We start from the raw sequence: 22,279 nt of genomic DNA on the forward strand, positions 1-22,279 counted from the left end.
TGAATATATTTCCAGTTGGGAGACTATGAAATAAATTGAAACCTTTGAATGGAAAACCAGCAGTAATTGTGATTCTCTCCCCTTTGGTATTAAACAAACTGCATGAATCCACAAATAAGTATCTGCAAACACAATTGGGTATTTGAAAATAGTATAGCACATAAATCATGCACAGACAGACACACAGATTAAGGAAAAATATTTACTTGAGGCTTATCCAAAACCAAACAAATTGTTTCTAGTTGAATGCTTCTGCAAACATCTTTTTTTTTTTTTTTTTTTTTTTTTTTTTTTTTTTCTTTAAAGAGAATTAATTTAAATGTAAATTCAAGAATTTAGGGGTACTTTTTAAACAGTGCTTATTATCAGATTTGGATTGTCTGGGAAACTGCCACAATATAGAGACTCAAAGACATTATAAAATACAAAATAAAATTAAGCTTTTGCTGATTTATAACTTAAGTCTTTGGGGAGAAAAAGAAATTCTTACAATCTCCTAGAGTATTTTTTGCTGGCCAATAAGTTTTGTGAAATTATACCTGTCTACAGTTAATAATATGTATATAAAGTCACAGCTGTGATTTTTTTGTTTAATTCACACATGTGCGTGATCTTTTGCTTTATGAATTACCCTCACTTTGTATGCCATTTGGAATACATTAAATGGCATTATTGCAAAGATTGGTTGCCTTCCAGATGTTTTTTTTCAGTCTGTCTTTGCTGTGATTGAAGGTAGTTCATATGCAAAGGATGACACATGAATGTGTGTAGGTATTTTACTCCTGCTCCCAAGCTTAAAATATTATTAGTAGAGTTTTATGGCAGGGAGAAGACATTTGCTTGCAGTATTACCAGCTTGCAAAGACCTCATTTTCCCCACACTTATTGTCTCCAATTACCCAATGCAGAGTTTCTCCTGTGATTAGTTCATACAAGGGCTAATAGCCCTTATTGTCTCCAATTACCCAATGCAGAGTTTCTCCTGTGATTAGTTCATACAAGGGCTAATAGCCTAAATGAGTGCTCCGTGTCAAGGCACTGGCATGGCTGAAATAAATTTAAGTGACTGAATTTACATAGAATTCTACTAACACTGTGCATGTTATTAAATACACATAAATCTGATGTATTTGAATGTAGCTCCCTGTTTTCAATTCCAGAAAAAGACAGACAGAGTAGCTGAAGTTCATTTCTTGTATCATTTAAGGCCCAAACTACCTAAAACATTGGAATATTTTCATGCGGTTACAATCATTCAAAGTGGATATGGTGATCCCACAAGCTGTGACTTTGAAACTAAAATCCCTTTTTTAGGAGAAGAAAGAAATAATTTTGTGTTATTTCAGCCCAAATGTAGCATAAACATTTTAGATACTACAGATGACTATAGGTGCTTGTGACTGTAATCAATCCTAAAAACTAATAATTGTTTTGGCATATGACCTTACTATTCCTACGTATTTGTGTTTTTTCAATTTGTTTTTTTTTTTTTTTTTTTTTTTTTTTATTGTAATGTACATGCAAACATATGCCCCTTGCACTGTTCTTGCATAAAATCACTTTCAGTATTAGCTTTCAAACTGCAGTAGTTTTTGTTCCAAAAACAGCCCCCCTGCTGCAAATTGCCATTCCATACCTGGAACTGGGGAACAAGAAACAATGAACAACTTCATTTAACGTCTTTTAAGATGCTTGGTTGCTGATTCCTTAAGCAGCTGAGCCTACAGCCTGCACAGACAGTAGAGACATAAAATGAATATTCTAACAGAAATAACTCCTCCAACAGCCATGCTCCGCCCCTCAGCAAAACTCTTCCAGCAGTTCTCACTCCTTGGAGAGGAGGAAAAGCAGCACAGAGTAGCATTAGCAAAATGTGTTTCTGACTTTGAGATCCCCTCACAAGTGATGCCCAGAGAAGCTGTGGCTGCCCCATCCCTGGAAGTTTTCAGGGCCAGGTTGGATGAGGCTTGGAGAAACCTGGGATAGTGGAAGGTGTCCTTGCCCATTAAGGAGCTTAAATGATGACTTTAAAGTTTAAAACGAACCACAAAATAAAGTTGTCACTACCACATAAATAAAAATTAATCAAAATGTTAAGATACCAGTATTTTGTAGCCCTTGGAAGCTTCTTCAGTTAGGCAATTTGATTTTTTAAAAGGGATGAAAACTGTGACACTTACTGGTGGTTCTGAAGAGTTAGTTTTCACTACTTGAAATCTCAGTCCTACTGGCATTTAAACAGTTAAATACCATAATAGGGTCTTGAACAGTCTGTGAAGCTTATGCATGTATGTGGTACTTTGTAGAACTTATGGATTATGTCTTTATACATTATTATTAGAACTTCATGAAATTTTAATATGTGGATAAATGAAAATAAAACTTAATTATTTCAAAATATCGTTTCAATTTCAGTTTAGCATAATGCTGTTAATGGTAATGTGAATGTATCAGAAGACTTTTATTCAGCCAACGTCCCATTAAATACATTAACATTGCTCTGCTTTTCTCATCAGGAGTCTTTATATTATGTGGAATGATGCCATAAATGGTTAGACAACTAGGAAAGAAAAAAAAAACCCTCTTATGAGTTTATACTTCCATTTCACTTCCTAAGATTACATTGCTAATACATTATATATCTGTTTATGGGGTATTCTGGATTCCTGTGGATGCCAGTGAGTCACCACCTTCAGTTTCCATTTTGCTTTTGTTACAGTATCATTTAAAACATGAAAGCAATGTGTTATTTATTTCTTAACGTGGTTTAGCAATTAGGCCTGGTGTTGTTCCAGATGTTTGCCACCACTACTGCGTGAACTCCGAGTCGTGCACCATTTCCGACGACGGCCGCGTGGAATGCGTCTGCCCCGCGCGCTTCGAGGGCCCCAAGTGCGAGGTGGACAAGTGCACGCGGTGCCACGGGGGACACTGCATCACCAGCAAGGACAGCAGCGACGTGGTGTGCAAGTGAGTGTGCGTGGGGGAAGTCTTCTTCCAGATCCTACGTTTAGCAGCAGTTCTGCTGCGTGGTCCTTTGCGTCTCTCGTGCCGTGGCTTGTCCCTGGAGTGCTCGCGTCACATCAGTTCCTCTGTGTGGCTCCTGCCCGTGCAAAACCAGCTGGCTTCTGGCTTTCAACACCAGCTTGTGGAGCACTCCTCACTGGAGGAAGCATGATACAGCAGGAAAAGGAATGGCTGTTCACTTGGAAACGTTGAAATTAATCAAGTTAACAATGGAGTTCTATACTGGTGAAATTTCTTCATTGTTCTTCACTGTTGAAAATTCTACTTTAGCTGTGACAGTAAAGGGGGGCAACGAGGCTGGTGAGGGGCTTGGAACACAAGCCCTATGAGGAACGTTTGAGGGAGTTGGGGTTGTTTAGCCTGGAGAAGAGGAGGCTTAGAGGTGACCTTATTGCTCTCTACAGCTTCCTGAAGGGAGGTTGCAGACAGGTGGGGTCGATCTCTTCCACCAGGCAGCAACCAGCAGAACAAGAAGACACAGCCTCAAGCTACATCAGGGAAGGTTTATGTTGGATATTAGGAAAAAAAATTCACTGAAAGAATGATAAAATACTGGAATTGTCTTCCTAGGAAGGTGATGGAATCACCATCTCTGGATGTGTTTAAAAAAAGACTGGACTTGGCACTTGGTGCTATAGTCTAGTTGTGGTGTTAGGGCATAGGTTGGACTTGATCTTAGAGGTCACTTCCAACCTCATTATTCTGTGATTCTGTAATAGAGACATCCTAAGTACTGTTGGAGGCATAGGTAACATGTGCTGCTCTATTGCTGAGTGATTGTTTTGTATTATAATAGTTTATTTTCATTAAAAGGAAGATTAAATATATACTGTGCAATAATTTCATTGCCCGTGCTAGCTTTGCAAACCAGAAACCTAGAATTCTTTCAATCAGTAGATCTAATAATAGTATATTAAAATATTGATTTTACAATGAGATGCTTAGATTAATGAAATACTGATTACACTTTGCTTTTTTTTTTTTGAACCGTGGCAGTTGCACTAATGGAAAGATTGCCTCTACCTGTCAGCTGTGTGATGGCTACTGCTACAATGGTGGCACCTGCCAGCTGGACCCAGAGACAAATATACCTGTCTGTCTGTGAGTATCATTAAAATGCCTGTGTGACAACAAATATTAAAACTATTGTGCACGTGTCTGCATTTTTGGTCTCTCTAGGATGAATAATGTGCTGGTTGCAGTTTCAACTTACAGTTGTTGTTTTTCTAGCTATTTGTGTAACCTCATACTTTGCATACCTTTTTGCAAAATGTGTGTTGAAATTTAGAACTGTATATTCTATATTGTTCATGCATATAGATACAAAGATATATCTTTGGAGATTTATAGTAATTTTAGGTCTGTTCAGGCATTTTTTTCTGGAATGGAAAATCGAGATTACCTGTCTTGCTTCTCAGAGGTGGATTAAGTCTTTTTTCCTAAAGAGATGGTCAGATTTGGAGTCAAAACCCTCCTACTGATGGCTGGAGAATAGGAAAAATCATGTTAGTCTTATTTCTCCTATGGAGATATTCTCATGTATTTCACATTTCTGCCCTAATCTTCCCACTGCTCAGAGTATTGTGGCTGTCACAGGGTGAGATTGTGATCTCTCTCCTGTGCCATGGTCAAGAGAGTAATTCAGGGTGCTTTTCTTAAGCCAAAGATGCCAAAGAAATTCTGATTTTGGAGCCTAGAAGAGAAGTAGTGTTGCAAACAGAAAAGCCTACATTCTACTTCGTTCTTGAGAGCTATGGTGTGTCTTCTTTTTCAGCTGCTCAATATAAAATACTTAAGTAGTCACAGTAGAAAGAAATTAATTTCTTTCCTGCTCTCAGTTACTCTGAGCTACCTAGTCACACTCTTTTCATTTTTTTTTTTAATTTTTAAATTTATTTCCTTAAAATATTAATTTCACAATGGTCTTCCACTTCTCCAAACAACCTGGAGCTCAGAGCATCCTCCAGGCTAGAACGGAGAGTTGTTGGAAGACAGAATTGGACATAAATGTCTCATTTCCTGAGTGATATGAGCAAATTGTTGCCCAAAGGGATCTGGCACCACAACTTTGTGAATAAAGATGCAGCCATTTCTTCATTTTGTTGATGCAGTTTATCTTGAAAGAGAGTTCTATCACACTCTCAAAGGAGTTTCATAAATGCCTAGATTTTGTTAGTCTGACCAGTGGAAGAGATGTGCCAAGGGTTTCTCCCTGTGAGGGATGAAGCACTTCTGCAAGAGAAAAAGGATACACAACTGTAGTGGCACTACCACTGAAAAATTGTCAGTGTTTCCAGGTTTGGGGCTGAAGACAATGTAATTTAGTTTTGCATGGTAGCCCTTATTCATTTGGAAATATTTTTGGTGCTTATTTTTCTCTTTCATTATTATTTTTTCCTGTTTTTCCCATTTTGCCTGTTATTTGTGCCTCCTCAAATGTTTTTAGTTGAGGACTAGAGACTGATAAATCCTGACAAAAGGAGAATATTGTAGCTATGATATGTAAGGCCCAAATATGCTGACTAAGCCTGGTTATTCATTTGCTTAAACACCTAGAATGGCTATTTTGGAAGCTTGTGACTTTTCATTAATTTTTTTCTTCTAAAACTCTCACATTCTTTTTCAATTCACATGGAGCACCATAGCATCTCAAGGAAAAAGAAAAAAGGTTTTGTGCTTTAATTTGTGTGTGGAATTGCAATACATAAATGTTGCAGCTTACACCAACACCACTAAAAATGCTGAGAAAATGGTAATGAACATTTTTAAGGCCATTGCAATCTAGATCAATCAATAGAAATGTACATCTGACAACAATACTCTGAGATCCCTCAGGCAGTATAGGACCATTGTTTAAAAAACTACTTGATCATCAGTCATGAGCAAACTTTTCAGTGTTGTCAGATGGACCTTCCATGAAAAGAAAATATTGATTTTTGTCTTCTGTGGGTGTGTGCCCGTGTCTGTGTGCGTGTCTTGCCGTGGTTGTATATAATGCGTTTAAAATCTGTCCAGCACAAGGCAGAATATTTATGTAGGTCTATTTTACTGAAATTCTGCAGATGCTCTGTGGGGTTTAAAAGTCAGCGCTGTGACCAGAAAGTGAACCCTTGTGATTACTACTGTCAGAATGAGGGAATTTGCACTTTAACCACGTTTAATGAACCGAGATGCAAGTAGGTTTAACCTTCCACTTAATGCTGCACATTCTGTGACATCATTCCAGGCCACAGTTCATTGGTTCAAGTCATGCACATTCACATACATTTCACAATATATACCTAATCTGGGGGACCATTTCTATAATACACACTTACCCTTTGAGAGTTGCACTGATGAGTATATTTAAAAATATATTTGGAGTGTGTGTATCATCAGAGGAAGAAATAAAAGGCTTTATTTTTACTAAGTAAATTGGAAAAAAATTGAAAATGCCTCTCAGCCTCTGTTGCTCATGTTTTGAGATATTTTACCAAGTTAATCCTACATTGCATAAAGATTAGTGAACAGTGATATTGCACATGTTCTGTAGTCTGACTGCCTATTTCTTATCTGAACAGGGAAAGGAACAGAACAGCTATTTAGGTGCTAATTCAGGAATGAAACTTGTATTTACAAGTCTTGTTAATTTTATAGAAATAATGCTGTAAAACAGAAACTGTTAAAAAAAAGTATGTGAGCTACATCATAACATTGACTTCTTTGATTAAAAAAGGAAATTATATTTTTATTCTCTACTTCTCTAAAGGATTTTAGGTCTATTTCTTAAAGAGAAAATTTTAATCTTCATCAGGAAAAGAAACAACCTTAGTCTTTGAAAATCCTGTAAGGCAGATGTACAGAGGGATACAAAACACCTCTCAGATGAACATAGCTTCACTCAGTGGTTGTGATGCAAAAGTCAGTAGTGAAATAATGAACCAAAGACCTAGATTTGGGAGAAAATGTGAAATTCACATAGATTTAAACTTCTCTCAGTGAATGGTTCATGAAAACACAGAATGCTGTGGGGATGTGATGTGGGTGTCTGGTGGGTACCAAAGACAGTGACTGCTTAGGGTGCATAATCTAATTTTTTTTTTTTTTTTAAACGTGAACTCAGTTGCTTTGTCAGTGTTCTCATGCAATGTGGTCAGCAGTGTGTTGGGACTTTTTGTATCTGCATGTAACATGCTTGTGTTTTCAGGATCATGCAGCCCTAAGAACAACATACTGCTTCCTATAAAGCCACACATTGGATGTACCTTTCCTGCTTTTTCTCTCAAATGCTCCAGGAGCCACTTCTCCAAGGGCTAATGTTTTTCCAAACCAGTCTCTAATTGGGGAGTGGGTGATTTTTAGAAGAAATAGAAGATGCCTGGGTTTATTGTCATTCAGCAGGAGCTCTGCTCTCTCTCACAGCATCAGTTGAGAATGCAAACTTTACACATAATCATGCCCTTATTATCATTCAGTAAAGACTACAGAGAATAAGATTTAGCTGTTCCAAAGGGCAATCCTAAAGCCATAATTATAGAGCAGCTCTAAGCCTGTAAGAACAGACTCTCCTTTCAACAGCCTGTACTCCTAGCACACATTTTTATTTTATCTTCCTGTTTCAAGGTGTCTTTTTAATGTTGAATGCACTAAATGACCTAAATATCAGTTGCACTCTGGAAAGAGGAGTTGTGGTTTTCACCCAACCATTTTCCATTTTAGGAATGAATTAAGGCCTTACTGTGGCTTCATATAAGCCACCAAAAAAATGAAGGCTTTATGAAGGCTATTGCCAGTTTCTGTGAAAGCTCTGTCAGGGTTTAAAGTATGTAGAATATGCTGTGATTTCTCTTTGGACTTCTATGCAATCTAGAATATTAATTCTTCACATTATTTTTGGTATGTTATGATTATTATTATCCTCCCCCCCCCCCCCCATTATTGTTCTTTCTCAGTTACAAAAGTTATGAGAGAATTTCAGGATGTTAAAATTTGGGGTAACAACCTTTTCTGAAAAGTGTTCCACTTAGGTTGTCTTAAAGTAGCATAAGTTACTGTCATTTTAGTGTTCCCATACTATATTTTCAAGGATCTCTTTAGTATTGCTCACTAATGGGTGGGGTCTGCACATCACTAATGGTGTGATATGCATAACAGGAGAAGCATGTGAGATATGCCTGAATTGCACCAGTAAATTCACAAATAAGTTGAAAAAAAAATGATCAGGAGATCAGATTCATATGGGAAATAATCAAGAAATGCTTCTTCTGTGAATTTCACAAACTGTTCATTCCATCTGTTCTATCAGTCTGTCTTTAAATAAATACCTTTATTTATGTCTCTGTTTCCTTCCCACTAATTACCCACCTGTATATGCATTCCTGCAAGAGAATCAGGGTTTAAAGAGAGATTACACCTTGTATGATGCCAGTGAAGAGAACTGGAAAGAACTGAAATTTTCAAGTACTCAGGAGTGGCTCTGGTTGTTGAAAGGGCAGGACTTTCGCTACAGAATCTTAAGCACAGAATATTGCTCTCTCTCAGCTTTGTTTCTTTTATACCTTCATCATAATGATATGTTGCTAGAACTCTATCTTTTGTTTTTATATTACTATTGGTATTGTGCCTGCAGATGGATGTGTTCTATTATTATTATTATCTGAAAATAAATGTGATCAAATCATAACCACCTTACACAACCCCTTAGGCATCCTAGAAATATAAAAATCAGAAGACAAAGTATAACATTACATTAGTTACCTGTGGCTGGATGTGCTAACTGTTCAGAGGGATTCAAGTGTGTGTTGTATTTCAATACTAGAACAAATATCAGTTCCTGAAGAGTTAATGAGAAGGCACAGACCATGCAGGAACTCGGAAGAAAGCCTGAATTTGGTAGCAGAGGAAACTGAAAAGTGAAGGATGGAGAAAGAATAAATAACTTCATTTCTTAATGGAGAATCTTAATCAAGTAGCAGGTTAAGAACTATGAGCAACTGGGGAGAGAACAAATTGTGGAATTACTTAAAACTGATAACAAAGTTTGAACCTGGAAGTTCAGACATGCATAAATTAGGAAAGGTAGCTCCTGTAGGAATGAAATAAGCAGGAGAGCTGTTCTTACAGAATCCTTGGATGCTTTTGGTTGGCAGGAACCTTAAAGCTCATCTTGTTCCATGGGCAGGGACACCTTCCACTGGAGCAGGCTGTTCAGACCCCCCCCCCCCCCCAACCTGGACCCTCCAGGGATGGGGCATGCCCAGCTTCGTTGCCAAGTTGTTCTTGCCAGCTTTGTACCCAGGAGGCTGGAGAGAGGCAGCGTGTGAGGGGACAGAATTGTTGCCAGAGCTCACCCTAGGTCAGGGGTGGCTCCGTGTGGTGGAAAAGTCCCTCCTCCAACCCGTGCTTCCAAAAAAAGCTCAGCAGCCTCTCTTGTCTGGTCTCATGGTTGCTTATTGCAAGTTTTCTAAAAGATTTTCTTCTGGGGCTGCTGTGGTTTGCTCACAGCTCAGGCAGAGGCACACACACACCCTGACATCCTCTCTGACCCCGACTGCTTCTTCTCTCCCCGCCAGGGCTGCTGATATCTTTTATATGGTACATTACGTGTTACATGGTTACAGTTTTTTCCCAATGCCTATTACCTATATTAAATGGTGATTTTCTATCTTTTATATGGTACATTACGTGTTACATGTTTGCAGTTTTTCCCCAATGCCTATTACCTATATTAAATGGTGCTTTTCTATCTTTTATATGGTACATTACGTGTTACATGGTTACAGTTTTTTCCCAATGCCTATTACCTATATTAAATGGTGATTTTCTATCTTTTATATGGTACATTACGTGTTACATGTTTGCAGTTTTTCCCCAATGCCTATGACCTCTATTAAATGGTGCTTTTCTACTCTAAACCAATCTGTGAGTGCCAACATCACCAAGAACATGGAGGTAAGGAAGAAGAGGGAGGACAGGACCGGCCTAAATCCCTCCATCTTAAAACCTCTGACCCCCATGTACCAAAACCCCCCTGTACAGCACTCAAAAATCCTTCCCTCTACTTTGTGACTACTTCTACTATAATATCTAAATTTTTGTGACTTCTTGTTCTCCCTGCAAGGTTGGTAAATCGTTCTATGGTTCAAATCCAAAATCACAACTGTTTCCAGCTGCCTGCCAGGGTCTCAAATGCTTCTGACAGAACATCCAAAAATGTCTGAGGGGCATTTTGAGTTCCAACACTTTGTGTGTGGAGATGTGTGTGTGTTTAGGTCTCAGAATTCAGGAATAAAAGAGTGCATTGCTCTTTATGGAAGAGCTCTCCTGCAGCTGAAGTGCCTGTGATGCTGTACCTCCCTCCTGACTTTCTCTTCCTGTTGAAAAAATCTTCACACATGAATAGTTTTTATTTAAGTGCACATGCAACTGTACAAGTGCTACATTTATGTGCAGGTTTATAATAAATAAACTCATCACTAAACGAAACCTCTGCTCAAAAAAAAGGTTCAGGTACATCCATAGTCCAGTTGTGGACAAACAAGGGAACATAGCCTGCAGTCCCTGACTGTCATTTTCTGGAGGCTGAGTAGAAAAAGCCTCTGTGGTGTAGAACAGTCACAGGATTGAAAAGCCTGACTAAGAGAAAGCCCTGGTGACCCTGAGAAGCAGCACAAACCAGGAAATTTTATCAAATATCCTACAATAAATGTTTTCCATATGATTTCCTAGGGTATATTTAATGAGCTCCCCATTGCAATTACAACAGGAATGTCACAGCATTCTGCCAGTCCTTTGAGAGCTCTCTTTTTCAACTAAAAATATTTTTGTTATAAATATCCCTAAATTGAATGTAATCCGCAGGTTATACCTTTGCATGATAAAAGATCTTTTATCCACTTTGTACCACAAACTAGTAGTAGTTCAAGAACCAAATGAAAACAGGTGTTTAAAGAGTGGTTGTCAGAGGATGAAATTTTAAAGGAGGAATATGTATCTTTTTCATGGAGCATTTACTAACTAGGCTGTAATGCAGATATCCTTTGTCCATGAGTTTAAAATTGTTCAAATAAAACTTGTATAATATTTCCTGCTATATATAACTGCTTGGGAAAAACTTGCTTGGGTTTTTCTCTACCTACTTGCCCAGTCTTTTCTCATCTTTTCTTTTTAGTTTTACCATTTCAACCTCTTTTCCTTCTGTTTTATTGTTCACTGTAATTTCAGTTACAGTAGTAGTCACCTGGACATGCTTTTATATATTTTTCTGTTATAATTTTTAATGCTTGCATAGCCTCAGTACTGTATACATATTGCTAATTGCATGGTGGTTGATGACTCTCAGTTTCTTCTTTTTCTTACCCTGGGATGGATGAGGTTGAGTTGTACATGGAAGCTGTTCCATACAGTAAACATCATGCAGGTGTGAATAATGATTTGTACATAGTAATCTCATGCCCAAATTAAAATTCATTTTTAAAGTTACTTTTTTTTTTTTATGTATATTTTGACTAAATTTCTGGGGTTTTTTTTTGGCATTCCTGAAAAGAAATTTTTTATTGTTTTGCCTGCTTTTGAATGATGTAATTATCCTATTCTGAATCCAATGATTGCAAGGTAATTTGTATTTCATTTTCAGGTAACAAGTATAAATTTTGTATCCCTTAGCTTCTACATTATTTTCCTTTTATGATGTTGAGGGATGCTCATTAGACAAAACTACAAAATTGTGGTTTATTCATGTGTAAAATGATCATAGAAAAGTTATTACTTGAAAATAATGAAACCCTACAATAGAGGGGAAGCTGCAGAATGTGGAATTATTGATCAGCCCTGGGTTGGGATTTTTGGTCTTTGTTATGAAAGTGCTTTATTTTAGAGAGTTTATCAGTGGGTTTAACTCTGTTATATCAGCTCCCTGTATGAACAATGCATATCTGCAGAAGTAATCATAAATTTATTATAATGGATAGTTTAATTATTTGGTTTAGTGCAAGGCTTTTGTCATCCTCTTGCATCCTGCAGGGTTTTGGGGAAAAAGGGATTTTTGATTTTTATCTTTCAGTGCAATTTAATGTAGATAGTAAATAACTGTAATCCAGATGTTCTCTTGTTTCACAAACAGTTGTAATATTAATAAGACAAGTTCCAGTGAAATTTTAATGTTAAGTGCTCTTAAAATAGTGAGGCTAAATACTTTAATTAGGATGTATTAGTGTATATTGCTATATAAAGACCAAAAGGAAAAGCAAAGTTAAAAAAATTACTTTTTATAATGAAGAAATATAATTTATAGCTGAGAAACATTTTCAGTTCCCCTTCCACCTTTGTTTGTAACAGTTTCTGTTACTCCTATAGACTAATCTTTCAATGTTGTTGTCATTTTTGCATCTGCACTGGTATATTGAGTTGGAAAACAGTTGTCTACAAAAGCACTTTAAACTACATGTTATGCCTTCTATATTATATTTTTATGATAATGCCGGTGGCATAGAGAGGGAGAAAAAAGGAGAAACAATTTTTTTTTTTAATTGCACATTGCCACCAAATTGGCTCTTTTTTTACTTTTTTTATTTCTATTTATTCAGTCGTTTCATAGTGAAATGGCCAAGTACCTGAATAATGGAGTTTAGAAAGTGTGATCAGACTGACCTGTAAGGGTTATGCAGAAATAGAAGAGAGAGACATTTTGCCATGAATAGATTCTGTAACAACAGCATGATCAGAAATGTAAATATCTTCATTCTAAACATTCTTCATTCCAAGTGCAACACCTTCATAACCTCAACTGAAAGTTTTTTAAAACGTCTCTCTTTGCAATGCTATTTCCTCCAAATAGGTAATTGCAATGGCACAGGCATTATTCAGTGCCTGAGGAGGCACTTCCCAAGCACTCATTTCTTTATAAATGTGGAACTGGATTGTCACAGAGAGAGCTGTAGCAGTTTAATTAATGACCTTGGCAGCAGAACGTGTGCAACCTTTATTTATTACATTCCCTCTCAGTTTTCATCTGGGCATCCCCTGTGGCACTGCTGCTCTTTGATCTTTCTCTGGTTCTGCTGGGAGCTGGAGATTTTCAGCTGAGATGTTCTCTGCAGCACCTTGCACCACTCAACTGACTCCAGCCTGTCCTTCACTGTCAGCTTCCCCACCTCTTTCCATCTGTATTTGTCTGGGAGTGACTCAAATCAGGCATTTCCACCGTTCTTTCTCCTGACTTTGTGATCTTGTGAACAGCTTTGGTGAAACAACGTGGCTTCGTGTGGTTCTGCTTCGTTAATGCATTTTTGTTTGCTTGTACTGCAAATGTCCTCTCTGACCATACAGCCTCTGAAACTGGCACAGAGCAACAGCTCCTGGTACCAAAGAGTTGGAAAAGGACAAAACATTGCACATCAAACTCAACCAGGAGTCAGCTCCCATGCTGAGAACTGAGAAGTCTGAATTTTAACATCCTGACACCAGAAAATGTTGTTATTTCTCCCTGCAGACAATTAAAACTGGCTAAGATCTGCTCCCTTCCCATGTTCCTGCATGAACAGTTGTCCATGTCCCAGCTCCATCATTATCCATGTGCCTGCTCATGGCTGACTTTCTGTGTCAAACTCCCTTGCAGAAAACATCCCTTTCCCCTGGGCTTTATTCCTTTTTCTCCTCTAAGCCTTTAGTACCTTGCTGGACCATCAAAGGGCAGTCATTTCACCCCAAAGTGCAGAAGGAAAAGATTGCCATCCTTCCAGCTTCAGTCTCTTTAACATTTATTAAAGAAAGCAAGCATTTGGAAAAAAAATTAAAATGTAGTGGCAACTGACAGTGTTTTTATGAGACTTCTAACAAATGCCTCAGGTGTTTCAATATTGCTGATTTTTGCAATTAGATTGACAAGATAGGTAAAGAACTTTTAATATGTTTGCCTTATTTTTTCCTCTGTTTACTGCATATCTAGCTGTGGGATTTTTTCCTTCACAAGCTGTTTTAATATCATGTCTGCTAAAAGTTTTTGAAGAATGTAATTGTACATTATACAATCTCATGAGCTTGTACTCGAATGCTTCATGGTGATCCTTTTGCTAGTCTCACTGCCTTATCTTCTCTAAACTGTTTTTATGACGGATTTATCATAATGATTTGATATACAGTGGAAGCATTTGAAACATTTAATATAAGAATTTAGTTGCAAAGTTATATTTTTCTAACCCTAAATTTTTTTCCCCCTTCAATAGTATAGTATTAAATGCAAATTGACTGTCATCACAAGTTTTAATTACATGAGCTGAATCCTGAGCAGGAATGATGCAAAATATAAGTAAGAAATATAAAGACATTGTTTCATGTTTGTCATGTGCCAACAGCTTAGAGCTGAGTAGAATATTCTAAGTATAAAGATATATAGTATTTCTCGACAAGAATGGAGACAATTATTTTCCAGCTGTATATTGAAAATTGATATTTTGAAAAAGCAAATTCTTTGAACAGTATCTTAGCAAGGTAAGCTGTCAGTGCAAACTTATTATTATCTTACATAATTGCTAAAAAGAGATCTGGAAAAAAAAAGGAACAGATGCATCTTTTGAAAGATTAAAGTTGTGTTCCCTGTGACTTGCAGTGTGCTGAAGTGATGGCAAGCAGATGGAAAAGTCAGTTGGGTTCAGTTATAAAATATATAATTGTGAAACATATATAATTAGGAATTGGGGGTTCTTTGCAGTGAGGAAACCTAACTGTGTATTTGCCATATTTGTTTACATAAACTTATTTTAATGAACATTAAAAACTTCTAAATTATAATGCAATTTAGCTATTGTGTGACAATATATGAATCAACCAGCAATAATAATCAATATATTTTAAAAAATCAATAGTGCTTCTAAAGACCCTCTGTAGAGCTTAAGCACTTTCCTATTGTATCCTACCAAAAATTAAATTAACTTCCCAAAAGAAGTTCAAGCTTAAAATGAAACCAAGTAAAGATATTTATCTGAATGTTAGGTTGTGCTGGAATAGGCTTAGGATCAAGGAGAGAAATGAGCCAGTCTTCTGCAGTGATCTGCAAAGACAAAGAGAGCCCAAAGTATCACCAGCAAAGCTGCCTAGGGCTCCTCTCTGAGAATTGCATTGTTTTTGTCTAGAATATTTGGTGTCTTTCCAAAACTTCTTTTATTATAGAACAACACCAGTTGTTAAGCATAACTGGCTCTAAACTTTGCAATTTATTAAATCCTTAGGAAGGCATCTGGTAGCAGTAGTTCTTGGAACTCTATGAGGGTAACGCTCTAGTGCACCTCCCTAAAGATAACTGATGTTGAAATTCATAAATAATTCAAAAATACTTAGAAAAAACATGATTCATTGCACAATATGCAGCAGAGACAGATGAAAAGTGACTACTTCCTGGTGTTCCCACAAGGAGAGTTTGAGGGTCTGTAGTAAACTTAATCATATTTACAGCAGGTTGAATAAGCAATTGAATTTCATTCAGGTATTTGTTGCTGTTTTTGATGGATTTGCTGAGTCTGCTTCCATGGACTCCTTGTGTTTCCTTGTATGCCTGGGGACTGTTCTGAATCCCAACTGAAGAACTATTTGCATATTGGTATTCACACAAGGAAATTATAGCAGAATAGCTGAAATATAGCAGAATAGCAGAATCCAGGCACCTGGCTCCTGGAACACATATTCTGAATGTAAATAGTATTTAGGGCTTTCTGAGGCCAGGAGATGCTCCTGTCCCTTTAGGACAACTCTTTATTCTTTGACTCTCATGCCTGCTTACACACACACACATGTGGCTATATTTCTGCAAATAAATATCTAGTTATAAAGTTCAAGGATTCAAAAGTTAAAATGCTAATAAACCTTTGATCAAACTTGGTTTATTATTTGAGAAATTAGAAAAGAACTCTAGAATTGAGGTTGCAGTGATAATAATAGCAATCAAAGCACACAAAGGTGCAGGTTGAAACTAAATCCCTACTCTGAGAGTTGCCAGTGCCGTGGCAGAGTCCTGCTGACTCCTTCCATGGAGGATTTTTGCTGATGTTATAGAAGCACTGCTGTTGTTCATGTAGCTCTTGAAAAGATGCTGGTGATGTCTTTCATGGGTTGTTGTGTTAATAGCTGATATTTATTAACTTTCCCATCGTAATTGGATCCTTTCAGATGCTCAGCCAACTGGTCAGGCACACAGTGTGAGAGGCCAGCTCCCAAAAGCAGCAAGTCTGACAACATCAGTACCAGTAAGTACTTCCAACCACTGCTGTCACTCGTCAAATTTGGCTCACTTTAGAAATCTAAGCCTTGTGCTATCTTAAAATGGGAGTTTATGTCATGAAAAATGCTCATTACTGGTTTCTTTTTCTTTTAAAAAAACTCAAAATGTAGATATTTCTAGACTTTTAGATTGCCATTTGGTGTTGCATGAGGCTGTTCTTAGGCCTTGCACTCCTTGCTCCAAGGGCTAGCTGCACTTTTTTTAAGAAAAGAATATCCAGTGACAAGCATTTGGCCATATCAGCCCTGTGCAGGGAACTAGTGAGAGACCTCTGACCACTTAAATCCTACTGAAAGCATCAAAACTAGAGCTGTAAGTAGTGCATAACTTTTTTATTGCCCATCTGCAGAGGGGTGAGTTTTACCTACTGTGAAAATCATCCTGAAAGTAAGAATAGCTCCTGCTGAATGTTTTTAAACACATCTGAGAACATAAAAGGATGGCATTGCTGCAGAACTGGCAGCTGGAACTGGCCCAGGCTGCCAGCAGAGTGCTGCTGGTGCCCTGCTGTACCTGCCCTGCTCACATTTAGCCCAAGTGGAGCAGCACAATGAGCTGCCTGCTATTCAGGCCAGCTTGGTGTTTGGGTGAAACCTTCCCTGTGGGAATCCAGGGCTTCCCTCTGGCTGCCCTGGAAGGCCTGGGACGCTGGCAGGGGTCAGGAACCCCCTGGACAGAGCCCCCAGAGACACTGGCGGTGATCTCTGGCCATGCAAAAGAGTTTTCAATCTTACAGAATGAATTACCAGCTCTGAGTGTTTGATATAAGTAATAATTAAGTGTGGCATGGGTACAAAAGTAAAATTTTTGGATTCTAGGTGAGGGGTCCAAAGGGGACAAGATGAAGGAAATTGGGTGTGCCTTGTCCTTTTTCTCCTTCTTCATGCCCTCCATGTCTCACTGTGGTGTTGGCATTTTTCTGTTGGTTCAGGCTGGGGACACACTGTCCAATGTAGGTGACAGATATTGGCACGTTCTTGTAAATCCAGCCCAGGGAGTTTCTGGTATTTAATGTTTGTCACATCCCACTGAGGGCAGAGCCCCGCACGCTGCCCTGCAGGACAGAGCTGGGCAGGGCAGCAGAACATGTGAGAGAAAAACAGAATAAACAACCTGGAAACCAGCACAGACCAATTATGGCTTCTTCTTTGGCTGTGGGGCAGAAAGAGACTTTCTACAATCTCAGGATCATCAATACCACAGATTCTGACACTTCCCAGCCACTCACACGAGTGAGAGAACACTCACAAGCTGGAAATCGGCAAAAAAGCAGGCAGAACTTGGGTCACTGTTTCATTGCAAGGGAATAAGAGCTGCAGTCTGGGGAAGGGGCTTCTCTTATACCCCAGGCTGCACCAAATGGTAACTCATGCCTGGTGGGATGTTTTTCAGGGATTTTTTTTCTGAGTGTTTACATGCCAAGACAAAATTAATCTCTTTTTTTTTTATTATTTTTTGGCACCTAAGTGGAACTTAACGCAGTCATTTATCAAGTATTTTCTTAAAAGAGCCTTGTTGCAATACCCTTTACATGATGAATCCTCATAAGCTGAAGTGAACTCAGGATGCTTCAAGTTTTTATTCAGTACTTCATTTCGTGTCTCTGACAACCTGACTTGGCTTTTAAGCAGAAAGGCCTTCAGGCAGAATTCAAAGCAGTTTTCAATTCTTTATTTAGACTGTGCTTAATGTAGAGCAGACACTTCCAGCAGCTAATTTTTTTAATAAATCAATAAATGTTGTCAGTGAAACAACCAGCAATATTTTTGGTTTCCACCAGTTAAGGATTGTGATATTAAAGAAAATACATGCCTCTCCACACTGGCTTTATGCTGGATTCCTGCTTTCATAAGTCCTGTATTTATAACATAAAATTATTTGTTGCATGTATTTCTTTAGAAGCAGATACTTAAAGTAAGGCTCAGAAATAAGGGTACAGTTACTGACATTATTTTTGCAGATAGTCTCATTTCAGTTAAATTATCTGCCAAAATAATGTGAAGCCCATTTTGTTCTTCCCTGTTCCCTCCTCTCCTTGAACATTGCTGTCTGATCTGTGCACTGTTTTTCTGCTGCATTAAACATTATTGTAGCTTTTGTGATTGCCTATATCAACATAACAAAATTGTTGGCTCTCGAGTACAATGCAGTAAAATGCAGCAAAATGCAGGAATGCACCAACCATCTACAAATGAAGATGCTGCTTTTTATTTTCCCACAAATAAAGATAATTAGGTACCTAAAAATACTGATTAATTCTTCAACCAGAGCTGAGCTCTGGGTATTTTAAATTAATAACTGCATGACCTAAACTGCTGAAGATCCTGACTGTGCCACTCCAGTCCAAATTGTTCAGCAATTCCAGACTTTCATGGACTGTTGCTGCAAATGAGGGCAGGGAATTAATCCAAATTATATTGGTATCCAAAAAGAGGAAACTCCTGATTTGTTCATAAAAGTACTTGTGTGTACACTGTTAACTGTAATGAAGTTGGGTTTTTTATTGATCAGCATTAAAATCTCAAATTGATGAGTGAAGCTCATCACATGAAATTGCATTGTTGGTGTGGGAAATTATTCTCTTTTAATTAATTTAACTGTTTTACAGCTATGAAGCCATGATTATTCAATGATATTTCCTTCTGTTTTAGGAAGCATAGCAATCATTGTTCCTCTTGTTCTACTGGTGACTTTGATCACTACTCTTGTAATTGGACTCTTTCTTTGCAAAAGAAAACGAAGGTAAGTCATTTGATATTGATTTATGAAGTAAAAATATAAATAAATATTTAAAGTATTTTCATCTTTCAAATATACAAAAAAATCACTTTATGTGAGGAACAAAAATGCAACAAATGACCCAAGACTTGTTTCTGGAGGCAGCAAATCAATTACATTTTGGTTCTTGCTGGAACAACCACATCTGTTATTGATACTTAAGTTCCTCATGCAGTAGATAAAAAATTGTAGTTCTTACCCACTTTGCTCAATTCTGTGTAAGTGTTAACAACTTTATCCAGAGACTTAGAGAACTCAACAGAATAAATGTATTTCATTGAAACCACATACTCAAAATTTGAGTATTGTTTATATCTTCAAGTTATATTGAAGATGTAAACAATACTCAAAATATTTACTGTAGAGTCCCAAACCTTTTCTTCATTACTGTGGTCCTTTAGTATCTTGCACAGGAATAAAAATTCCAGCACTGAGCAGGGAATGATTTGTTCTCTTGAATTTAGCTGCCTTAGAGCTGATAATGAGCTTAAGTTTGGCTTTTTGACTCTGGGCATTTCTTCCAAGGCCATGTTTGGTGGGCAGGGGAGGCAGGAGAGTTTCTGCTGTATGAGACACCTGAGAGAGCTGCTACCCTTAACATGTTCAAAGAACTTCATGTTGATGGTGATGCAGATTTAGCAAAAGATTCCTGGTAAAAAGGACATGGCCCACTAGGGAAGGCGGAGTGGGAATCAGACAGCAAACCTTCACTTCAGGCCTGTAGCTGTCCTTCTTGGTGGCCTTGAGCAGCTGTCTTCCTTTCTCCTGGGGCTTGTTACCCCACATCTGAAACCAAGATCATGTCTCTTTGTGAACTCCTTTAGAAATAAGTGATAAATCTGCTGTTTCTGCAAACACAGCCATTTACGAGGCTATTTCAGTGCTCCAGGCTAAAAGAATCTTTTACGTTACTGTGATCTGGCATCACATGCAGCATCTCTCTCCCCTGCAAACTCTGGTGCAAACTAGTGAGCATCAATTTTTAAAACCTTTTTTGTAAAGCCAATAAGATAAATACATTTCCTGACCACGCTGTTAGTAATGCTGACCCTGCCAGACTCCATGGATGTCATAATGTGCTGCTGCACCTAAAATGCCAAGTTTAGTGATAGCCAAATACTGAAACCAGTTGCTGCTCTGTAAATTATTTAGGTTACTGAGAATCACTTGTTAAATAATAGATGTTCAGCAGAGAAATAAAAACTAGCCTCAATAAAGGGCTTTCTTCTTAAAATTATATTTGAAAATGTATTTTAGAGTTATTTTATCTCTTCAGAGAAGATTGTTAAGTATTAAACCAGGTGTAGCTGTTCAACACTTGCATGCTACTGTTAAGTGCCTATTTTAGGAAATATTTTTTCAATGACATTTCTGAAAAATACAGATCATTTAGTATATTGGATTTCAGACATTGACTGCATCTTACTCAGCCAACAAGAGGACTTGACTGTTATCATCCTGACTGTGACCTCCCTATTATTCTCTTATAATTCTAGAGAACATATTGCACTGGTAAAAAATTACCCTCTTGAGGTTATTTCAATTGCTCGGGCTGAAATCACCTCCTTAGCTAAAAGAAATGAATTCAGCAACAGAAACAATTCAACTCAATCACTTATCTTTACTGATACCTAATTCAAGGTTAAAAATAAGACTGTCTTTTATTTAAAACTTGAAAGAAAATTCAAGTTGAACTTCAGTGTTCCAATCACCACTGGCAGGGAATACAAACTGGAACGATGAGAAGTTTATACATTTTTAATGCACAGTGATGGAACCATTTGCTTGTCCTCAGCTTACAGCTGACTTTGGGCAGCTGGTTGGAAATAGAAGTGAAATGAATGAGCAAGGGGACAATACACATGTTCTCTCTGTCTTCATTCCTGCAGGGAATCTGCAATGACTTTCCTTGGAAGTGAGGAAAATCTGGAAATAGCTGGAAGAAGTCAGGGTTGTAAACAGCGAATTAGCACTTTGCATGGATTCATACCACTATAGCTAAACTGAGAAAAACAGTAAAATTCTGCTTCCAGCTTCTAAGAGATCTATATGTAGACTCAGATTGCTACTTTGCTTGGAAAATTGAAGGATTTTATGATTGTCTCTGCAGGAAATACCTTTTCATCCTGTTGACCTTAGAGATTAAAGAGAAACATAATACCCAACAGCTTGCTTAAAAGTTCACTATCTTCTTTTTTTTTTAATATGTTTATGTGCTACAGGACAAAAACTATCAGAAGACAACCCATGATAAATGGAGGAATCAATGTAGAAATTGGCAATCCATCATATAACATGTATGAGGTGGGCCATGACCACAGCGAAGGTGGTCTTTTAGCCTCAGATTTTACTCTAAATGCAGAAAAGGTAATTTCTTTTCTCTTTCTAGTGGCAAAACCATTTTATGTCTTGCAAAGATTTTGTCTTTAAATGTAACGAATAGAAGCGTAGAACAATGACATTTAGATTTAGTTAATGAATATAAAACTAAGTTAGATTTCATTAAAATAAATGTCATGTATATATTAACAGCTGTTTTGTAGTCTGATGCTGTCTGATGGTCATTTTTCCTGGTGCCTGTATTTTATCAAAATAGAGCTAGAAATTAACTACAAAATGATTGGGGTTTTTGTCAAGGCAGACGTGTGTCACTGTCAAGGCAGGACGGGAATGAAGAGACTCTGATCAGAAGGCTGCTGAGAGTAAAACCCTGGTTTATTCAAAATACACTGCTCTTTTATACAGAGCTTCGTGAGGACCAACTTTATTGGTCCTGAAGTGAAAACAACCCACCCCACTGGTGCAAAGTGCTTGACGCATAGTGATAGAACTTAACTATAAACAATGTGAATAACAAGAAAGATAAAAAATTATTTACATTCTTTTCCAACTCTTTCCCAGGCTTCTGCCTGGATAGAAACTCTCAGTTTCTTTCTTTGACTGACTCTGAGACCCACATTTCCTCCTTTTTGTTTAAAGAAGGAGGCGGTGTTTGTCAGGACACCTTGCAGTTTCTTTCTTTGACTCTGAGACCCGCAGACGTGTCTATGAGCTGGTGGCAATCTAGTGGCAAATATTAAGAATTTAAAACATATTATTGTCCAGCCCCTGTCTGAAGCACGAAAGAGTGCACACATACATACGAGACTAACTTATTTCACACGTGAAAACTTGCCAAGGCGCCAGGAACTGGGCTTGCTGACGGGGCAGACAGATTAAATGTTT

The 22,279-nt window shown here is 37.7% G+C and overlaps 1 protein-coding gene across 2 annotated transcripts in view; it reads left to right on the plus strand.

Annotated features, from left to right (window-relative positions):
- The window catches only part of LRP1B (LDL receptor related protein 1B), a 626,862-nt gene that overhangs the window by 599,431 nt on the left and 5,152 nt on the right, over positions 1–22,279 (plus strand). Inside the window, exons 85-90 of one of the 2 annotated variants that reach the window (XM_077784902.1) lie at positions 2,796–2,970; positions 4,024–4,128; positions 6,090–6,203; positions 16,165–16,241; positions 18,928–19,018; positions 21,277–21,421. In XM_077784902.1, coding sequence (XP_077641028.1) covers positions 2,796–2,970; positions 4,024–4,128; positions 6,090–6,203; positions 16,165–16,241; positions 18,928–19,018; positions 21,277–21,421 — 707 coding nt within the window. The remainder of the gene's footprint in view (positions 1–2,795; positions 2,971–4,023; positions 4,129–6,089; positions 6,204–16,164; positions 16,242–18,927; positions 19,019–21,276; positions 21,422–22,279) is intronic. The other variant, XM_077784903.1, reaches the window with a different exon arrangement.

The sequence above is a fragment of the Lonchura striata genome, chromosome 8 (assembly GCF_046129695.1).
Source record: "Lonchura striata isolate bLonStr1 chromosome 8, bLonStr1.mat, whole genome shotgun sequence".
In the NCBI taxonomy this organism is placed as follows: Eukaryota; Metazoa; Chordata; class Aves; order Passeriformes; family Estrildidae; genus Lonchura; species Lonchura striata.